The sequence below is a fragment of the Vanacampus margaritifer genome, chromosome 5 (genome assembly GCF_051991255.1).
Source record: "Vanacampus margaritifer isolate UIUO_Vmar chromosome 5, RoL_Vmar_1.0, whole genome shotgun sequence".
In the NCBI taxonomy this organism is placed as follows: Eukaryota; Metazoa; Chordata; class Actinopteri; order Syngnathiformes; family Syngnathidae; genus Vanacampus; species Vanacampus margaritifer.
Genome location: NC_135436.1, coordinates 18,267,425 through 18,288,404, shown reverse-complemented (window position 1 = coordinate 18,288,404; position 20,980 = coordinate 18,267,425). Strand labels below are relative to the sequence as shown.

The 20,980-nt window shown below is 39.4% G+C and overlaps 1 protein-coding gene across 2 annotated transcripts in view; it reads left to right on the top strand.

Moving 5' to 3' along the window:
* The window catches only part of clmpb (CXADR like membrane protein b), an 84,720-nt gene extending 64,023 nt beyond the window's left edge, over positions 1-20,697 (top strand). For both annotated transcript variants that reach the window (XM_077566759.1, XM_077566758.1), the window contains exons 3-7: positions 4,835-5,039; positions 8,966-9,133; positions 11,327-11,449; positions 13,016-13,157; positions 15,116-20,697. In XM_077566759.1, coding sequence (XP_077422885.1) covers positions 4,835-5,039; positions 8,966-9,133; positions 11,327-11,449; positions 13,016-13,157; positions 15,116-15,452 — 975 coding nt within the window. In that variant the 3' untranslated portion in view covers positions 15,453-20,697. The remainder of the gene's footprint in view (positions 1-4,834; positions 5,040-8,965; positions 9,134-11,326; positions 11,450-13,015; positions 13,158-15,115) is intronic.
* Positions 20,698-20,980: the final 283 nt, after the last annotated feature.

Sequence of the window (20,980 nt, the reverse complement as noted above, 5' to 3'; positions counted from 1 at the left end):
TATTTAACGGGAAGATAACATTGAAGGCGCCATTAATTAAAATCAAACATCTGAAAATTTGATTAGGTTGAAGAGACTGCGCCTGTAGCCGAATGAATAAATCATCCTTTTGTATTGTCAGAGAGAGAAAGTGCATTCTGCAACATTTAGCCCCTCTTAGCTATTGTGCAGGTTACATTTGTTCGGATCATTGAGGGGCCAGACCACAGGCTCAAGGTCACGCTCTCACTCACTAAAATACACTCATCGATCACAACATTAGGTGTGCATAATCAAATATAAGAGCTGTATCAGTTTATTTCAATTTGTTGTCGGGGTTGTAGTTTGCACTGGAAAAGAAGTGCCTCCAGCTACATAATATTGCTAAATGTTCTTAGTATAATGCAAGGCAGTTTTACACCACTGAAAACCACAATAACAATAAAACATAAATTAATATTTACAGAAATACTACTACTCTCAGACAGTGGCAATCAATGAGCATATTTATATTTTGTACGTGTACCCCATGAAGTGTCATCATCAAAACAACATTTCAAGCAATATTAAAATTTTAAAACCATTGACATAACCTAGTCTTATACATTCAGTATAGATTTAGAGGTCATTATGAATATTCCGAGATGCACATTCATTCAAATTATATTTTTAAAAACTATTAGAAACAAGCTAAAATGAAAATAATAATAACCATATATAGTCTAGATATTGCAACAAAAAAGCTGGTAAATTAAAACAAAATAAAATACAAAATAAAGTCTATTTTAATGAACCTTTTGAGGAAGAACTGAAATGTATTTAATTCTGTAGTATTGGAGAACTTTTCACATTATTACAATAATTGTTTTTTGTTTATTTTCCAATTTACTAATGTTATTGTATTACAACAAGAATAATATTTGCATATTGAGGAGAAACTAAGGGTGCACCGATCACAATTTTCTGGCCGATCTCTGATCTTTAGAAAATTCTGACCTGCTAATCCAGATTTTGGCCGATTTAGATTTTTTTCATAACAAGCATCATACACCTCCAGAGTTCCAATCTTATTTAATTGGAAAACATCTGTGAAATAATACAAACGAGTTGTTTTAACTGCAAAGTAAGTAGTTCTCTGAAATAAAAATGAAAAGCCTATTGTCATCTCAGCAGAAAAGGACAGTGGCTGACTTTTCAGACATCTGAGGAGGGAGATGAAATCGGTGGAAAAGATTGGTTTATATTTAAGGGATCAACCGATCCCCGATCCCCCAAAACTAAGGAAATCGGCCAGCCGATCAATCGTTGCACCCCTAGTAGAAACCATTGTACTTTAGTACAGTTTTGGAAAATCCTAACTTTAAAAGGGAGGGGCATATTTGTTGTAATATGCAATTATTAAAATGTTTTTTTTGGGGTTTTGTTTTGCATTACTACATTGTAACTATGTCTCTTAATTTTCTGAGTTAACTGATTACTATTATTGTAAAATGAATTTCAGTTGTTTTTACATTTTTGTAATTGTACTTTTTAGTGTGACTAAATATATGTGTTTATTATTATTATTATTATATATTATTTGTTATTTTATTTTTTGCATAAGCATTTCATTTCTCTATAAATTTAAAGGCTAAATATCTGCATTAATTTAAATGAATTACATTTCTGTATTTTTTTCCCAAGTAAATACGTCCTCTAAAAATGTTGAAAAAGCCTGCAAAGGACGTAAACCCTCCATGTCAGCATGTCGTCATTGCAGCTGTAAAACAACAGCCTGTAGCCATTTTGCAAAAATTCCCTTAAATGGCACTTTGATGTTCTCGCTTTCTATAGTATGTATCTTTACATCTGTGCACAAAGATAGTAAATAATTTTTTTCAGACGCCTGTGAGCAGTAAATGTGCAGGAGCCATAAAATAAACAAGAGGCATACGATATGCTTATTGGTCGTTGTGTCTGTGAAACTGTGACTCTGTAATGTACAGTACACCAATTTGTATCCAGGGTCTGATTTTTAGTGTGCGTATTTTCTTGGGCATTCGGTGGATACAAGCGGCCAGTCGTCACCTGTGGTTACGGCAGGTGGCGCCTGTTTGGTCGCAAGTGATGCGCTGTGGCACCGGCACTTAGTGGGTCCCATCTGCAGGCTCTCACTCGCCCTGAGTAATAGGCCACTGTGACAGCTGTGTTTGTGTTTGTGGCCATGCATGCAGCCAGAAGGAGAGACTTGGAGAGATTTACAGCAGATAGAGATAGAGAGAAGGAAATTGTCACTTTTCTTTGAACTTCAACAGTTGAAATGTAAAGGCAACTTTTATTCATATTAACAATTTTTGTATTCAACGTGATACATACAAAAGTTATGGCTTAAAGTTGACAGTCAGATAAAAAAAAAAGAAAAAAGAAAAGAGTGGAAGTAGCCTCTGGGTCTGAATATCGAGTAAATAAAAAAATTTAAAAAACAGGTACAAGGTACTCCTATCTCAGATTAAACTGATTTCCCCAGCTTTAACGATTCATCTTTATTCCTGGAGCTTCACGTTTGTGTTTACTGTTAAGGAATTGCATTTTTCAAATTAGCACACATGGAAGCATTTTGATTGGTATTCAGCATTTCGACCGGTATTTGGCACTCTAACTGTCACGGTTCGAGTTGGAGGACCCAAATGCAGGGAGGCAGGAGAACCACGGCAGGGATGCATGTTATACTGAAAACAATTTATTTTAATAAAAACACTACCAGGAGTACTGGGTAAACAAAACCAACAAAGTTCTAAAAAGACCAAAAAATCAAAGTAACAGCAAAACACAAGAGTGGTGACAGCGACAATGATCCAACAAAGACTGAACAAAACCAGGGAAATAAATACAAGCCAACTGACGAGACAACGAGAGACACCTGGACAAGACACAAGTGGCTGGGGGAGATGATTGGATAACACAGGGAACAGGATGACGAGTACAGGTGCGAACAAAGCCTTACAAGTCAGACAGGACATCATAACACTGACATAGCAGAACTCTCTTTGAGTGCCGAAAATGTGTCATCATGCCTACACAACAGCATTTTTATGTATTTAATAATACAATTTTTAACCTTGTGAATGTTCTAAAGGCGAGCAGTCACAGTCAGCAGTCATGCCATACAACCTTTATCAATTTTTTTCCTACTGTGTATGACCATATACCCCGACAAGATTCCTTTCAACTCTGCATTTTCGTGCGTCTGCATTGGTCATTTTAGCGCATTGTGACAATAAAGTTCCAAGTTTCAAACACTGTTACGCAGGTTGGCCCCATATCTGTACAGTGACATCCAATTGCCAAGCACGCAGGGCGAATTCATTGAAACAAAGCACGGCTTCCATCCTATGAGGTAGATGCCACGGACTTCCAACTTCCGGGTTTCGCACATCAGTGTCTTTTCAGGCCACGGATGGCCGAGTTCCAACACTCGCACCCCCACCCTTACGCCTCCCAACTTAGCGTTCCCGCCCATCGGCGGGAGCGCGCAGGGCATCTCAACGCTCTGAAATGAATCGGACAACTGTGACAGACACACTACACACTCGCACTCGTCGACGGGAACGCGCAACCGAGGGGCACAAAGACGGGAGCGCAAGAACTGGGACGCGGCCCACAAAGCTGATGTGTGAGAACCAGGAAGTCGGAAGTTCAGCATTCTCCGTGGCATCCACCCCATAGCAGGCTTCCCGGACATTTTAGTAGCGATCAGTTGATTAGGTAGGCCTCTTCCACTAACACTTCCAATTCCATCACATCAAATATTTTGCACTGGAGGTTTTCTCCCAAATGTTCCATCGTGGACAATTTTAAATATTTAGTTGTCCATCCATTTTCTTGACCGCTTTTCCTCACAAGGGTCGCGGGGGGTGCTGGAGCCTATCCCAGCTGGCTTCGGGCAGTAGGCGGGGTACACCCTGAACTGGTTGCCAGCCAATCGCAGGGGCACACACAGAGACGAACAACCATACTCACAATCACACCTATGGACAACTTGGAGTGTTCAATTAACCTGCCATGCATGTCTTTGGAATGTGGGAGGAAACCGGAGTACCCGGTGAAAACCCACGCAAGCACGGGGAGAACATGCAAACTCCACCCAGGAAGGCCGAAGCCCGGACTCGATCTCACGTCCTCTGCACTGGGAGGCGGACGTGCTAACCAGTCAGCCACCGTGCTGCCATATTTAGTTTTTTTTTTTTTTAATATGGGATATGTGCTGTCAGGATTCGCGTGTGCAAAACACTCACCACGGAGACAACAAGCTGGGCTCTTCCTGATTTATAATTCCTGATTAAGTGGTTTTAAGGATAAAAAGATCTCGGTCATCCCCAGAAGAATTCGTTGCTTGTCAGAAGCGTTATTTGAACTCAACACAAAAAGGAGAAAAATAACAGTGAATATTGTGCTGTTAAATTTTGTATTACATATCCACTGTTTTGTTTTGCCAACATCATGCAGGTCACATGCAATTTAGCAACCACTGTTTGGGATCTTAGTAAAAGATTACAGTTCGAGTAAATCACGTACAACATGCCCACCAACAATCTGTTCCGAAATTCCGTCCCTAAGTAACTTTTTTGGGGCTTAATTTATCCGGCATTAAAACAGTGACAAAATGAAAAACACCAATGGTTAGATGATCTCACTCCAAATAAAATCCCTTAAAAACTCCCATAGACCTAAAATGCAAAAATGAAGATGAGGACGTTCCGTATGTATGGTCAGTGGTTGGGGACCATTTAGCTAAATTTGCTTGCGAAGCCTCGAACACAGCTCACTAAGCAACATTAATGACACTCTCTGATGCGTCTCTCTTCAATATTTCTAGATCATTACATTCTTCGGCGGCAACGTGTTCACCTACGAGGCGACGAGCACTGATGCCAGCCGCCTGTCCTTTGCTGGGGAGTACCTGGGGGGTGACGCCTCCCTGCTGATCAGTGACCTGCTGCTGACTGACTCCGGGGAATACTACTGCAAGGTCAAGACTGGAGGGAAGTACCACTGGAGCCAAGTCAACCTCAATGTGCTGGGTAAGGGTCCTAACACACACGCACACGCAAACACACACACACACACACACACTCTCAGACGCTGATGTTGCTGGCTGTACACACACAGACCTCACCAATGGGTCATTAGCCTAACACATTTCCTCTGCCATGCTGACTGATTTAATGATTCAATTTGATTCAGACTGACTGATTGGATTCTTCTTTTAGCTCGTTGATGAGGTGAGACCAGAAACATGCAACTGATTTATGAGTTTGATTTTCAACAAATGTAACTTTGCAAGTGTATGCATTGTGTGTGCTTTTGAGGAAAATGTGCCCTATGTTTAAGGCGAAAGTCTATAATTACAACTGACTTCCCTTAAACCCCCACATAAGCTTCTTAGGAAAATTATTTACACAATTTATGCATGCTTGTTTTGGCCTCCTAATCCTCAGCGAATTCATTATTGTCTATTTCATCCCTCTATTTTTCATTATTTTTATTTTCCTCGTTTATCCAACAAGCTTTAGCGCTAGCTCAGTGAAAATGTTCATTCTTGCCTGCTCATAGCAAAACAATTCTGAAGGACGATTGGCAAAAAGGGGGTAGCAGGCCTACCACTCAAGCCAAGCACAAAGTCCGGCGGGAAGTGTGAGATCATCTCAGTGACGAAAAAGCTGGCGATTTATTAAAACATCATGGGAGATTAGTTTGGCCCGCGGTTATTGGTTTTCTAATAGAACAGTCTGTTAATCCTCTCGCTCTCATCTCTCTTCCATAAAGACATTTCAGTGAGTTAGTGCCTCTGTTTTTACAAATTGCCCTCAGCTTTTGTGGTGACACTTTCGATTTTGAGAGAGACGGACATTTGCATTTGGCTCCCCAAGATATTAGGCTGGGTGCCAGCAGGTTGTTTATGCACCTGCCTTCTGTGAATTGTGAATGCTTGTTTGTATGAGCCAGTTTCCAAAAGCAAACCTTATTGTGGATTTAAATGTTGAAACGTGAGTGCATGCATGTCCTGTATGTTGTGAGCCGTTCAGTAGTAGATGCATGTGTATGTGCAACTGGGATTACTGCCAGTGTTGCCAAATTAACGACTTTTTCCTTTAGATCTGGTAACTTTACAAAAACTCTTGGTGACATTTTTTTCCCCAAAAGCAACTAGCGACAAATCTAGTGACTTTTTTTTCTGGTGTGCTTTAGTGTGTTTTTTTTAACTCACTTTTTGCCTCTCTCACAACGTTATTCCTCTCTCCTACGGCGCCCATTACTAACTATTACATGCAAATTGCCAATTATAAAAATTAGGCAATTACTTTATTTAGCATCTTCTAGCGATTTTTAGGTTGCCAATAGCTACTTTCCTTATTGGGAAGTTGGCAACACTGCACTCTTGTTAGCCACTCCAGCTAGTCCTTGCTAGGTTTTGCGAAATGTGGTCTCTCTGAGGCACCGTAGCACCTCTACTGCCGACAAACCGTCTTTGCACTGCTATAAGTTCGGGCTTCTTATCTTTTTTCTCTCTGAAGTGCTTACTGTATTTTCAACTCAGTGTTGCAAACTTGCAGGTGACTGTTGTAACCATAACAAGTCGATTAAGAGGAGCGGCATAATGGCACATGACCAGGGACAGCCAATCACAACTTGTGATTCAGAAGCTTCTGCTTTAGAAGGGGCAAAAGCAGAAGATTAAAAAAAAAGGAAGAAAAAAAAGAATCATGGTCAGAGTTTTGGGGGCGATTATTCAAATGTAAATTCAATTGTAATTATAAAAAGTTTGCTTTGTAATTTAACAGATTACAGTTTCATAAATTATGTAATAAGATTACAAAATCCCATGACATAATTCGTTACTCCCCAAGACTGAAGCGTAGGCTATAAAAGATTATTCAACCCAAATGCTCACCTGTAAGCCTAATGAGCACAAGCAGTATGTGGAATTGATAGATGGGTAAAATAAATTGTGTGAATGTGACTGTAAATGCTTGTCTGTTTCTCTATATGCCCTGTTATTATCTGGTGTCCAGCTGTTTAAGTACCCTTCAATAGATGCGATTATCAATTATTTTGGAAATTGATTGTTCATTGAAAAAAATTAATTGAAAAATTGATTACTTGGAAAATGCTAAGTAAAAACATTCACTATTTGACCACTTTCAAATTGTTGTGTTTTCAGTGTAATGTAAACAACCCTATCGAAAACAGACAAAGAGTCGACATACTCCCTTTAGCGACATGCTGCAGCTCTGCAGACAATCAGCCCCAGCCAAACGCAGAAAAGCCGACACTGCGACTACGACAAAATAGAAAAGGGCCGTTTAAAAATAGCTTGCCACTGATCTAAAAATACACTGCTGGGATGGAAGCCAAGCTATTTTCGTTTTTTTTTTATAGCTCAGCAAAGCCATCAGGCGTGTTTAAAGACGGAGAGGCAGTGCACGTTTCAGCAGCATCCAGCATTTCTCTTCTGTGTTCTCTGTGTTGAGCTGCTGGACTGAAACCTTTGAGCTGTGGCAGGAAGAAAAAAAATAGAAAAGGACATTCACAGCCAGCTTAGCAGTCACGTTGAACAAGTCTCTATAGACTCTGCTTAAATTCTCTGTAGTCTCCAACTGAGCCCTTCTATTCCTCATTTATGGATAAATATTGACAAAGTCAAACTGTTTGTTACATATTTAAACTCCTTGGCTTCCACCCATGCTATTTATATATCTATGGGTTTTGTGCGAGTGGAAAAAAATAGAGCTCAAGCGATGAGAGTAACTGCAAGCATTCTGATCAGCTCACAAGGCAGCCTGGGAAATGGGTCGGTGCCGGGTCACCACAATGAGTAAAATGTGTACTGCTTCACTTTTACCACCGATAGATACGTTGGACTATAGTCTTGATGCTTCCACAAAAATGTATCCGCAGAGGAACAATAAGTTTCAGTTTTATTTGGAAGATGTTGACATTTTACAGGTTTATAACAGTACATAAATGGTGTTACATTTTTGAGTTATGTTGTATCTGTTTTCAGCTGCCAAATATGTCAACAAGAGGCAACAAGAGGACCTGGCTGCTGCAGCTAAAAATAAATATCAATTTCTAAGTTTGGTTGATGAACATATAGGTCACCAATCAGAATTAGAGTACATGTACCAAATGTTATGATTTATTTGTTTGTTTATTTATTTTTGTATAAACAATTGGTGAAACATTATGTTTTATTTAATGTTAAGAAAAATCTGCCTTGTTTTTTATTGAACAGTGACACTATGAGATAATTTTAAATTTAAATATCATGAAATATCACCAGGTGTTTTTTTCTTCATATTATTCTTCTTTTTTTTTTTGTTTCTTTGTTTTGTTTTGTTTTTTTCCCCTACTAAATTAATAATATGAGTAGCATTCAGGGTTTTCTTTTTTATTATTATATTTATATAATTTAATTCATTGGTACGAAGCAGGATATAGAATTTTTTAAATATGCTGGATGTCCTTTATTAATTGAATTAAGTACAGTATAGTAGAAACTTGATGGATTGCACAGGACCTTCTGTTATTTATTAATATTACCAGATTAATATTACAATGCTCGGCTCATGCATTCTTGTGTAGAAGTTGCATGTTTTACCTGTGCTTGTGTGGGTTTTCTCTGTGTGCTCCGCCTTTCTCCCACACGGAAAGAAATGGTGGTAAATCCAGCTCACCAGTGACCTGGTTGAGGCCACACCCTCTAGGAATGAATAAATTGAACTGGATGATGCACCATTGGATATACTGTATATAACTTAAAAATATACACTCTAATAAAAAAATGCAGATAGAGATTGTGATCACAGATTCACATCAGCACATATTGGCAATTTCAGCAACACCCTCTAATGAAAAAATTATATTAATATCAAACACTTATATCAACTCCATCTTGCTACATCTGATGTTTGTCATACCAGTTGTCCCTTTGCCATTCTTCCAGTGAAACCCTCAACGCCCAAATGTTGGATGGACGGCGACCTCCTAGAAGGTAGCGACGTCAAACTGCACTGCAAGTCTAGCGACGGTACTGACCCCATCAACTACAAGTGGGAGCGAGTGCTAGACAAAGGCAAGAGCCTGGGCAAACTGCCAAACCTGGCACTGATAGGTAAGAAAAATAATGACCGTTTAACCCCACTAAAGATGTCTGCAGAGATGTGCTATAAGGATCCATTTTCATAACAGCCAGCGCTTTTTACTGCCTCCATTTATCCAGTGAAGTCTCCTTTTTTTTTAATCCTTTCATATACGTTACAAGTAATGTTTGTAATGCCATCAAGGGCTTCATAATAAGATGCAGCGCTGAGCTCAGAGCATTTCAATTGTCACAATTAGGCCATTGATTCCGCATGACTTACATGTTTTGCATGGCTTTGCACTACTCCTACCCCCACTTGATAACAAAAAATAGCTGTGCTTCAAATTAAGCATACAGAACTTTTTTTTTTCTCCCAAGGATGATTTCCACTTGTAATCCGCAGCAGCAAATTATATATACATGAGGATTGGTCTTGATCAAATGAAGATATCTATGGCACTGATACGATAGCTCATAGTCCAAGTGAATTATACATGAAAGCTTACAGACTAAGTTGAAAGGAGCTAATTTAACATACTGTGGATACTGCATGGCATTCATCCTGGATTGGAGAATAACTAGACAACGTCTATGCCACTCAATAGCAAAACAAATATTTTACAGCATAAACCCAAATCATCAGTTACTTCTTTCTACATTGTCTGCTTATAATCAAGCCTCCTTGACTGTTTAGGAGGGGGAGAGGGTTGGCCCGCATTGTAGCATCTGTCGATAAGCTCTTTTTTGCTGGACTCTGGAATCAAATATTGATTTTCTTCAAACTCCTAATAGCATTCATCTATAATAACAGTGCTCCCCAACCTTTTTTCCCACCATGGACCTGTTCATAAAAGACCATAACTTTCACGGACCAGCAACCACGTGGGGGTGGTGGGGCGGGGGGCTTATTAATAAATGCTACAACAACAAACGCAAATTCACTGTGTGTTTTATGTACCTATAATAGCAGCACAAACGCCATAAAAAAGGGAACAATAACGGCCGCTATGGTAACTCTTAACATGAATGATACAAGTAACAAAAAAACAGGGTAACTCAACATAATGCAAAATCAAGAATCAAATAAATATATATTTCCAGTAGGTATTTTGTTATTGTGTGTGAATGCACCTTCCTCTTTATTCTTAGTCATATGCTCTCTCTAAATTGGTGTGTTGTTTTTTTTTACTCATTTTGCTAGCTTGTGGACTTAGCATCAGCGCTACGTGACAGAGATAATTTAGCATCTTGACATGTGTCAAGATTTTAGACATCTGTAACAGAAAGAATCACTTTTCAAACAAAAATATTTTTATATATATATATATATATAAATCAATATAAAATATATTTTGTTGTTTCTTTAAGAAAGCTGCTGTTTTCCCCCCTTAAAAACAAATAGAACGAATCCCCATACTATTGAATTTTCTTTTTTTTATTGGTTTGGTTTTTAAAAAGAATAATACAGGGAGTCCTCGGGTTACGTTGTACGCGACCTACGTTGTTTCGACTTTACGCCGCCCGTGCCTCGTCCGTAGCACCTTCTTTGTCGTTAATTTCCCGCCATTTTAAAGTTATTTAAAGTTGTGTTGTTGTTACCTCCAGCAACGGCTGTCCATCTGGCAGGTCGGCTCAAAATCAGGCACGTCAGCAATAAATGTCGGTGCGGAAACACGAAATATCGGTTCCAGCATCTTCCGGGTTGCGCAAATATGTTTTTCTAAACTTACTGTACAAAGTATTTTGACGGTTAAATTCGACTTAAGTCGAAATTCGGGTTACATCGCCAGCGTAGGAACGGAACTCCGCCGTAACTTAAAGACTCCACTTTATTGCCTCTGTTAGCAAGAGTAGCAGGCTACAGAGCCGACGTTATCAGCATATGCTGGATTAAAATGAGCAGGCTATATTGAGTTAAAGTCCAATGTCATTAGCAACTTTTATTTATTTATTTTATTTTTATTTTTTTTATTATTATTTTTTTATTCTGGAGAGCTCAGTATTGTTCATTCTGTAATTTTACCAATTTGACATGTCATCATCATTGCTCTCTTTTTATTTTATTTTATTTATTTTTTTCATTAGCAACTTTTAGTCTAAACTGATATTTTCAAACTTTCAGGTATTATTCTATATCTCAATGTGATCAACTTCATACTTACTTGGTACTCCGGATCATAAGCAATACTTTTAAATGGGTTTGTACCATTCTCTTCTGTCCAGATCTGAAGAACCCTGAACTGGTGACCCTGAGAAACCTCACCATGGACAGCACAGGTGTCTACAGATGCACAGCCAGCAATGACGTGGGCGAAGAGAACTGCACCATTGAAGTCACAATGCAACGTGAGTGTTTGAAGGGTGAGAGGGGGTTCAACTGGCAAATCATTGCAGCATTCACCTCACCTCCACCTGTCACACTGACTGATGGCTATTGTTTCAAACTGCAGATGGAAATACATTTGTTTCCCCCTCTCTGTTTCCACACCCCCTTTACACGTTCCCAATGCACCAACACAGGGGACTGCGCTGAACGAACCGGTGGTTACTAGTCGCCGCCTGTGTTTCACTGTCACGCTAATACATTTCTAGAGAAGCTGGGCGGTTGAGGTCACAAGTAAACAAATTGACACGTCTTGTAGCTCTGTGCAAACTGTTTGATTTACATCATGGTAAATTTGATTTAAGGGTATACAGCAGGGGTCACCAATCCCGGTCCGCGAAGTCCGGAGTCCTGCAGGTTTTAGATGTTTCTGCTCACGAGCACACCTGATTCATATAATCAGCTCATCAGCATGCCTGATAACGATCCTGATCTTTGTATCAGGTGTGTTGGTAGGCGGCAACATCTATAACCCGCATGACTCCGGACCTCAATGACCGAAATTGGTGAACTCTGGTATACAGCAAAGTATAATTGCCTGTTTGCAGTCAATTGATAAAAAGAGAATAGAAATTGTACTGATGGCAATTTGGTTTGGTTGTTTTTAAGTGTATGTTAACTCGTTGAGGGAAAATATCACAAATATTTGTAAGTATTGTATGATGCTGTGCTCTTCTATAGCCTACTACTGAAAAATAATCACAACGAGATGAATACCTCTCTGACAGTTCCTAATAAAACGGAGAACTATTTTAACAATTAAATGTCCACGCATTGCCTTGACGGGAACGTCAAACTCCTTAACATGGCCGCCACTTAGGCACGTTGGTTCGAGCCTTCCAAAGAATGAAACAAAGAAGAAAATAAATAAATAAATAAAAGCTCTCCTTAAAAAAAAATTTAAAAAACGAAAAAATAAAATAAAATAAATAAATAAAAAGACCCGCATAAGCATTGTGAAATATCAATGAGCTGACAAAAATACTAGTTCTTGTTGTCTGGAGAACCCATTTTTAACAAAACAAGACAACTTGTTTATTTTTCTCTATGGCCATTTGCTAGTTCTTTACTAGTTAACCCGATATGATTTGGAAAAAATCCACTCATGATCTTGTCATGATTCTTGGTGGTAAGTAGCCAAATTTCAGCATTGTGGCACGTAAGGTCTATCACACTTTACGGAACATACTTAGTGAAAAACTACAGAGGCTCCGAGGATATAAAAAAAAGGAAATAACCAAGATGTCCAGCGCTCCAAAAACCCGTGTGGAACAAACTACCCATCCATGTTAAAGCTAAACGTTGATTAGATATCGTATTATAATCAATATACACCCTTTTCGTAACCCTAAACTACCAATAAAAGTCTATACATTGTGCCAAATTTATTTATTTTTTTCTCATAAACTAATGGCTAATACTCCCTCATTTTGGATGATTTTTTTTGGGCCTAAAAATATCTAATTCTTGAGGAATTAGTGGTACCCAATGTTTGTAATGGAATCTGTTTTGTTTTGTTTTTTTGGCAGATGTGAGGGATATGGGCAAGGTTGCTGGCGCAGTAGTGGGAATTTCCCTGGGTGTGCTCATCGTCATATTAATTATCTGGCTTGTCTTCCGAACGAAAGAGAAGAAGAAGTATGAGGAAGAGGAGACTCCAAATGAGATAAGGTTTGTTCTTCCTCATTTTCACTGACTTTTACTTCTCTTTGTGTGTGTGTTCTAACAGGCATGTTCAATAGAGGGCTTTGATGATGACAGTATTGGGGATATAATGTATTTCCTTAAATAGTCACCTCTGTTCGAATAGACATTTTCCAATTAATTGTATTTAATTTAAGTTGTACACTTAAAAAAAAAAAAAAGCTACACCTCAAAACAGTGCCTGAAAAAGTATGGCAATTGTATTTGTTATTTGTACACAATATAAATTTCACTGTTTATGTCAATATTGATAGGGAGCTTTTGCAGATGTGTCCGCCTGCAGAAACCAAATGACATTAAAAAAAAAATTTGTTTTTTTGTGACTGATTTGTGCCGGTGTAGGTGCACATTCACTAATGTAGCCATGAATAATGTAGCATGTTGGAGGGCCAGCTTTCAGTAAATAATGCAGATGAGATGAAGTGTTTTCTACTTGTATGCCATGTGAGAAGTGGCAATGTGCTTAAGACAGACCACAACCACTTGGGTGTGAGCTTTATGACAAACCCAAGCCATTACTTTTGCTTTATTTATATATTTTTCTGCTTCTAAGATTTTTTCCAGATATGTTTTGCATCAACGTTTTATACATGAGAGGTTTTTGACTTTCTGTGGAAAAGCCGACACTAATCCCTCATAAGCACGATACAGATGCTCGAATGAGCCTCACAATGCGCACAAATGCTGATGTGATGTCAGTGCCTGATAAACATTTAAAATATTATATTTGTTTCTCACCCACGGATGCACGATCGGGGTGACAATGTCACATGCGCGCCCGACTACACCATCCGCAAGAGGATATCTTCTTGCGGTACCTTTTATTGTAAATTGACTTTACGCACGACGATCTCCGACTATGGGCGTGATAATTCCGTCATGTAGACTGTGCACTGAATTTAAATGTATGAACGAGGGGAGCTGCATCAATTGGCCAGAAGTCGGCTGCATTCCCTCCCACAACGGCGCCCAATGTGGCAAACGCCCTCTTCTATCTGTGCTAGTCCAGCAAAATACCAAAAGAAAGAAAACTCCACCCATGCATATGATTAGACTGCCCTTGAGTGACTGATAATTCCAAAGTTTCAGTTTTTTTCTCCATCTTAACTCATTCACTACCATTGATGGTTATAGACGTCAAATATTAATTTCACCTATTTCTATTAGTTTAACTTTTTTTTTTTACAGTTTTGTTAACAAGTGTATGAAAACCTACAATTTTTTTATTGTACATTTACAACAGATATCAAATTTTTGATTAATCGCAAGTTAACTCGTGAAGTCATACAATTAATTACAATTAAAAAATATAATCGCCTGACGCTGTTAAATTTTTAATAATCTTTTCTCTTTTTTTAAATCACGTCAGGTGATTAAAATTTTTAATTGTAATCGCATAACTTCAATAGTTAACTCACGATTAATTATTATTAATTGTATCTGTTCTAAATGTACAATAAAAAAAATTCTAGGTTTTCATACTGTTGTTAACAAAAGTGGAAAAAATGTTAAACTAACAGAAATAGTTCAAATGAATTTTTGACGTCTATAGCCGTCAATGGCAGTGAATGAGTTAAGGTAGAGCAACAATTACTTTTTTTCCGATTCCCAGAGTGTAACGCCAAATTTAACACACCTGCTTCTCATTCATACCTGTGACTATATAATAAGTCAGCATGGAAAGTTTCCCTTTGAGGTGTACTCACTTTTGTTGCCAGTGGTGTAGATATCAATGAGTGTGTGTTGAGTTACAGTATTTTGAGGAGACAGCAAATTTACACATTTACACAGGCTGTACACTGACTATTTACTTTATATTGTATGAAAATATCACATTTCTTCAGAAGATATTTACAAAGTTGTGAGAGAAGTACTGAATTTTGTGAGATTTGCAATATTTGTCATGTGCCTGTGTTTTTGTCCAGAGAGGATGCCGAGGCTCCAAAGGCAAAGCTGGTAAAACCCAACTCCCTGTCCTCGTCCCGCTCTGGCAGCTCGCGCTCAGGTGCCTCCTCCACCCAGTCAATGGTACACAACAGCGCCCAGCGCGGCCACCGCCCCCGCCCACCTGCAGTTGCAGCACTGAAGGAAAACGGACACCCTCCGGGCTATCCCCAGTCCCCTATGGCCTACACGACAGCGGTGCCGTCCAAGACCCCCGAGCCCCCTACCACTCCCAAATTCAACTCCAGGAATTTGTCTGGACCGACACCCCCGACCCTCATGGTCCCCGCCCAGACCAAGGCCTTTCAGACTGTGTAGGACTGCAATTAACTCCTTCTTGCATCCATACCAGACTCCCATACCTACCCCACAACCTTGAACCCCCTTCCCAAAGGCTAAGACTCTTCCATAAACAAAGAAATGCAACTAGTTAAAAGGATGTAATTAAAAATTCAATACTATAAGTCCAAAACTACTTCTAATGAATGCATACTTAAAAGGGAAATATGAAATGCTTGCCCTCTACTGAATTGCATAAAAGGGAAGAAAAAAAACAACATCAGAGACGAGGCACTGTTTGTGTCATGTGACTCAAGGAAGGAAGCACTGTGTGCGGCAAGCTGGAGGGACCCCCTTATCGAGTATTTATCTAATCAAAAATTTAGGCATGTAATGGAGCAAAGGGGTAAAACGCGGATGAAACATTCAAAGCTGAGTGATAGTAGAAGTAGCCCCCCCTCCCACCATCAGATGTACGAGATGGCGACTGCAGATATTTTCTTCTCCAGCAGGAGGGTGATGTCATCTTCTTCCAGCACCAGATCCAAAACCACAGAACCCATTTGCCACCCGTGGGTTGACCCAATTGTGCCCATTCGTGCGGACAGGCACAGTATTTCAGTGTGTGCGTGTGTGCGTGTGTGTGTGTGTGTGTGTATTTGTGTGTTTATCATCAGCCTCTTTCATGAGAAACCCACGAGGAACCTACTTAGACTCACTCATCTGACTGAACAGCCAATCTGCTTTACCACCAGCAGGGCAAACTTCAGGTATAAGGATGTAGCACTAACAATGGAGTCACATCAGTGGAGTCTTCACCTCTTTTCTGGTTCTGAATACCTTACGTCTTTTAAATACATATTCTACGCCTATAGACAGACCATGCTTTCAATATAGGGAATAAGCATCTATTAGCTCAAGTTGAGTATTTTTTTCTCCGTCCCGGTTTTATGTGTTTCTTTTATTCGAGCTGGCCGAAAGGTTGACAGACAGTGTGGTCATAAGTGGTGTCGTCAATCTCTAAAATGGGGTTATGTTTTTCTGCTTGTTTGTTTGTCTGTTTACGTGCTGCATTTTAGAAGTCAAACCAAAATGTGTCACCATGAATGTGTGATTGATGCTGAGGATGTCATTGTTTTCATTCCCAGAAAAGTACTGAATAATAAGCGCTTAAAACTTTGCCTAATTTGGGGTGCTTGTGCACTCTTACTGGTGTTTATCTTCACTTCTGCTACCTGTTTTCACTCGTAGTAAGACATGAAGAGATTCCTAACGAAGATGAACTGAGCATTATAGTTTTCTATTGTTTATAATTGTTACGTCTTTCAGTATAATTAGGGTGACCAGACATCCCGTTTTTGAGCCTTGGTTCTTGCAAAACGGCGGATTTCACCAAACTCAATTGTTTTGTCCCGATATTGCGCAGGTCTCGTCCCTGCGTTGTGTGTTTTTGCCGTGCGTCTGTCAATCACACAGTTGCCATAGCGATTCCTATGATAAGCCCATTAAAAGGGAATGTAACTGTTAATTGTATTCCTATTTACCTGCGGATCTACTAGGTAGCAGGTAAATAAGCATTGACCGGAAGAATCATGGGAAATGTAGTCCTACTATCCACTATGGCCGCCAAAAGATTGGATAATGGTGAGTTTATAGATTGTTTAGCAGCCAAGGTAGCATTTAGCATTAGCGATCGCCCACAGCCCCCAGCCCAAACCCCATCACTCGTCCGCCCCCGGTAATGAAGATTGACTAGTGATTAAATTTGGTGACATTTATTTGAAATGTAACCGTCTGTTTTTAATTTTGAAAATCTGGTCACCCTAAGTATGACGGCACAGTTCCACTGTATTGATTAGATCAGAAGTAATACTGTAGACACATTGATGAAAGCAGGTAAAAACACCACCTGAAAGTTTGGAAGATGCTATGGGAGGCAATTTAAGGACATGCTAGCCTTAGCACACCAGGCAGCAACCGAGTGCGTTGCTTTGTATGGTTGCTGTGAAGCCCTCCAAGTAAAACTCACCAAATCAAGAAAATAGACAGATCCTAACATGATGAGAGATTTGTGAGCTTCAGCACTCGGGACCACGTAAAACCCCGTGATAAATGTTAATGGAAAAAAATTTCCTCAGCAGTTTTTCATTTTCATGGAGCTACTTTTTCGCACAAGCATCAGACTCATTGCCAGGAATTGAGATGCTACTATGTTGTTAGGCACGTTAGCAAGCTAGCCTACTACTAAATCTTTTGCCTCTGTCAGCTTCTTGATGCATCTGCTTCCTTCTTTCTGTGCAATACCTTACCTATTTTACTATATTATGCTGTGGATTAGTGAGGATAACCCAAAGAAGAGGCAAGTCTGGTTTCAATTTAACCAGATAAAAGGACTGTGCAGTATGATCACTTCAGTGGGAAAATGTATGTATGGTGTCATTGTCAGGACTCCGTAATAATGGAACGGCACTCAATGGCTGTCTGAATGAATCAGCGGGTGCTGGTGTGTTATTGTTATCGTTTATCAGCCAATGCCCCTTTTGTCACATAGTCACAGACCCAGTGCAGTTTGATTGAACGTAGCTTAAAATAGAGCAAGTAGCTTTTCTATCAGTGTGCCTTTGCAATCCCTTATTCCTTTTCACACTTTCTTTCTTTTCCTTATCTTCAGCACACGTCTCAACGGCCCGGAAGGTCAATTGCGGCAAATATCGATGCCGCTTCAATAAGTCGCCCCGGCATCCCAAAGTGGAGACTTTGAGAGCAATGCAAACTATCCATTGTGAGAGAGCAATCCCACGCCACGGGACAATGTACTGTACATTATGTAATCAGTATTGTTTTGTATTGTACATACAGATAGATATATGCACATGATGTCATTTAATTTCATAAATTAGGGTATGCGAGGGGTGATTGGCTCCCTACGCCGCTAAAAGTCAAATGGAAAACTCAAAGGTGAATTCAAGACATGTTTTGTGTTCCAAATCAATAAACATGTACTTTGACTTCGCACGTGGGGCTTCCCATCTGACTTGGGAGAGATGCCTTTTATATTAAACTATAGACAGCAGTTCGTATCTGACCAGGGAAGCTAGTGTGTGTGTGCATGTGAATATGCGTGTGAGTGTGTACGGTGGAGGGGTGCGTGCATGTTAATACAGTATAAACCCTCGGGCCACACCCACACGCTCTACTGTTAGCCATTCAGTGAATGAGAGGGGATCGAGCCAGGCTAAGTAGCCTTTATTTAACAATGACATGAATGCAGACTGACAGTATTTATTTTCATTTGGACTCCAAAGTCAATCGAAGCTGGCCTCGCAAGCGGCAGCCATGTTTTCGCTGGTGGGGGAGGGGTGTGTTGAGACAAGCGTGTACATAATTCATAACTGGGCGTTCATGTTTTTACACTTGACCATGGGTGCACATACATGAGAATATTATGCACATGCAAATACTATATTAAGCAATTTGCATGTGGACAAAAGTCATGGGACGTCGCCGACCTCTTGATCAATTCATGTAATAGCAAAATTGGGCTCCGCTTCTTAAATCCCTGTCAATCTGATGCTGCTTGGAAGTAAGAAATGTCTCATTTGAAACTCCTGATGTCCGATCTCAAAGCCAAACAAAAAGCACGCCTATGAGCTAAAGGTACATAAAAGACTAATATGGTCCAAGTACAACAGAAAACATTTTTCACAGTGTAGCATCAGATTACTTGAGAGGAATTCCGATTGTGTCTCTGTGCACTTGAGATTGGAAATTCTTATTTTTCTGGCAGAGATACTGTGAAATCTGTGTAAGTTACCAGAAGACTGGAAGTGGTTATAACTTCTCCTTGCTGTCCTGCTACTTTTGTCCAAATAACTGAATTTTTTGTCTTCGAGTGCAATAAATCTTTCATAAATGTAAGAACATGCTTTTAAATTCATATGAACAGTAAATTTCAAACAAACACTAAGATATAAAATAATTGGCTTTTAAAATTATATTTTATTAAGAATTCATAGGGAAAAAACAGATATTTAAATAAACTGATTGTTTTTTCCCCCAATTGAGCTCAAAAAGGAAAATCGATTCAATATTGATTATTCCATTTTTTTAAACCCAGTCCTAATTTCCACAAGCACACGGGTGCTAACACACACTTCAGTATGGTGGTTTGAATTTTATTAACCAACAGAAGCAATGATGCTTCAACAAAGGCGCGTCCTCCAAGACATCGGTTGTCACAAGAGTCTGTCAGAGCACCGCAGCGCTGGGAATCAGCAGGCACTTCTCTTAACGCGATTGATATCGAGCCAAGGCTCTTGACATTGAAATTCCCTCCGCCGCCGATGAAAGCGACAATAGCGGCAGCAACGGTGGAGGTGCTGGAATGGATGCGAGTCTTCCAGCTGTGAAAACTCCTCCAAGCGCTTTGACTCAGGCGGCAAGTCCCTGACTTCACCCTCTCATGTGCGGCGCTTTCTTTTAACAGATTTCCATTAGCTCAGTAGGGGAATAAAGACCACACGCACACACACTCTCTATCATCTTTTAGAACAGCATTCCATCGACAGTGTATGTGTATTGTCTCATCATCAACACTCAAGTATTATGTTAACTTGTGCTGTGTGATAGCCACAATGTTTTTACGTTTGTTTTAAGGTGTTTTATTCTGATTTGAGGGCAGAGCGAAATGATGCTCGGGCTTTTGGGCCTCGGAATGTGATGCATTTTCCCAAAAAAATGGCGGGCGGTGCTGAAGTCACTCTGGAAAAGGGATGCGAAGGAACCTGCATGTCATAAGAAACTGAGCAAAGGAATGAGAATGCTTTGCTTTGATGTATCATACCTGTATTTGGATAAGGAATTTAAAAAAAAAACTCTACAATTGTAAATATATTCACAGAAAAATCCATGAAGCTTTATTTTTGTCGTTTTTTTTTTTTTAGTTTCCATTCATGTACTTTGCACTTTTGCGTGTGCTACACTCATGGGTCCGTGTGGGATGTGTGTTGTCGGCTGTTTCTCCTCGACGACATAGCAAAAGCGTCAGGGGCAGACACGCTTGGCACAGCGTTACTTAAGGGGACATGCAAGAACACTTTGGTTTCCTTTGGCAATCATTCATTTTGTTTCTGCTATTGTTCTATTTTGAGTAACCGTGCAGAATTCTTCATTTGATTGATGACAAAACAATCCATGTAAATATCACAATTTTAAAAATGTATATTTTTACGACTTATGAGTTATTACTCTTTCATTTGCAAATAAAATATTCAATGACAACCTACTTGGAGTTTTGGTGTCTTCTTTTGGCTGTTACAATGTTACAAATACTATAATATAACTTTTTTTTAGTGCAAAAAGGCCTACGCACAATTCTAAGGCTGACAGGACTGACAATTTCTTTAAACACACAAATAATATAAACACACTTAAACACATGCAATTTATTGAGAGCAAGAGCAAAAATCTAAATATTGTTTTGTACAGTAGCCTATAACAGTGTACCCAATCCGTCATCAGTGCTTACAATACAATAAACAGTACTGTTTTTTTCCAAAAAGACAACA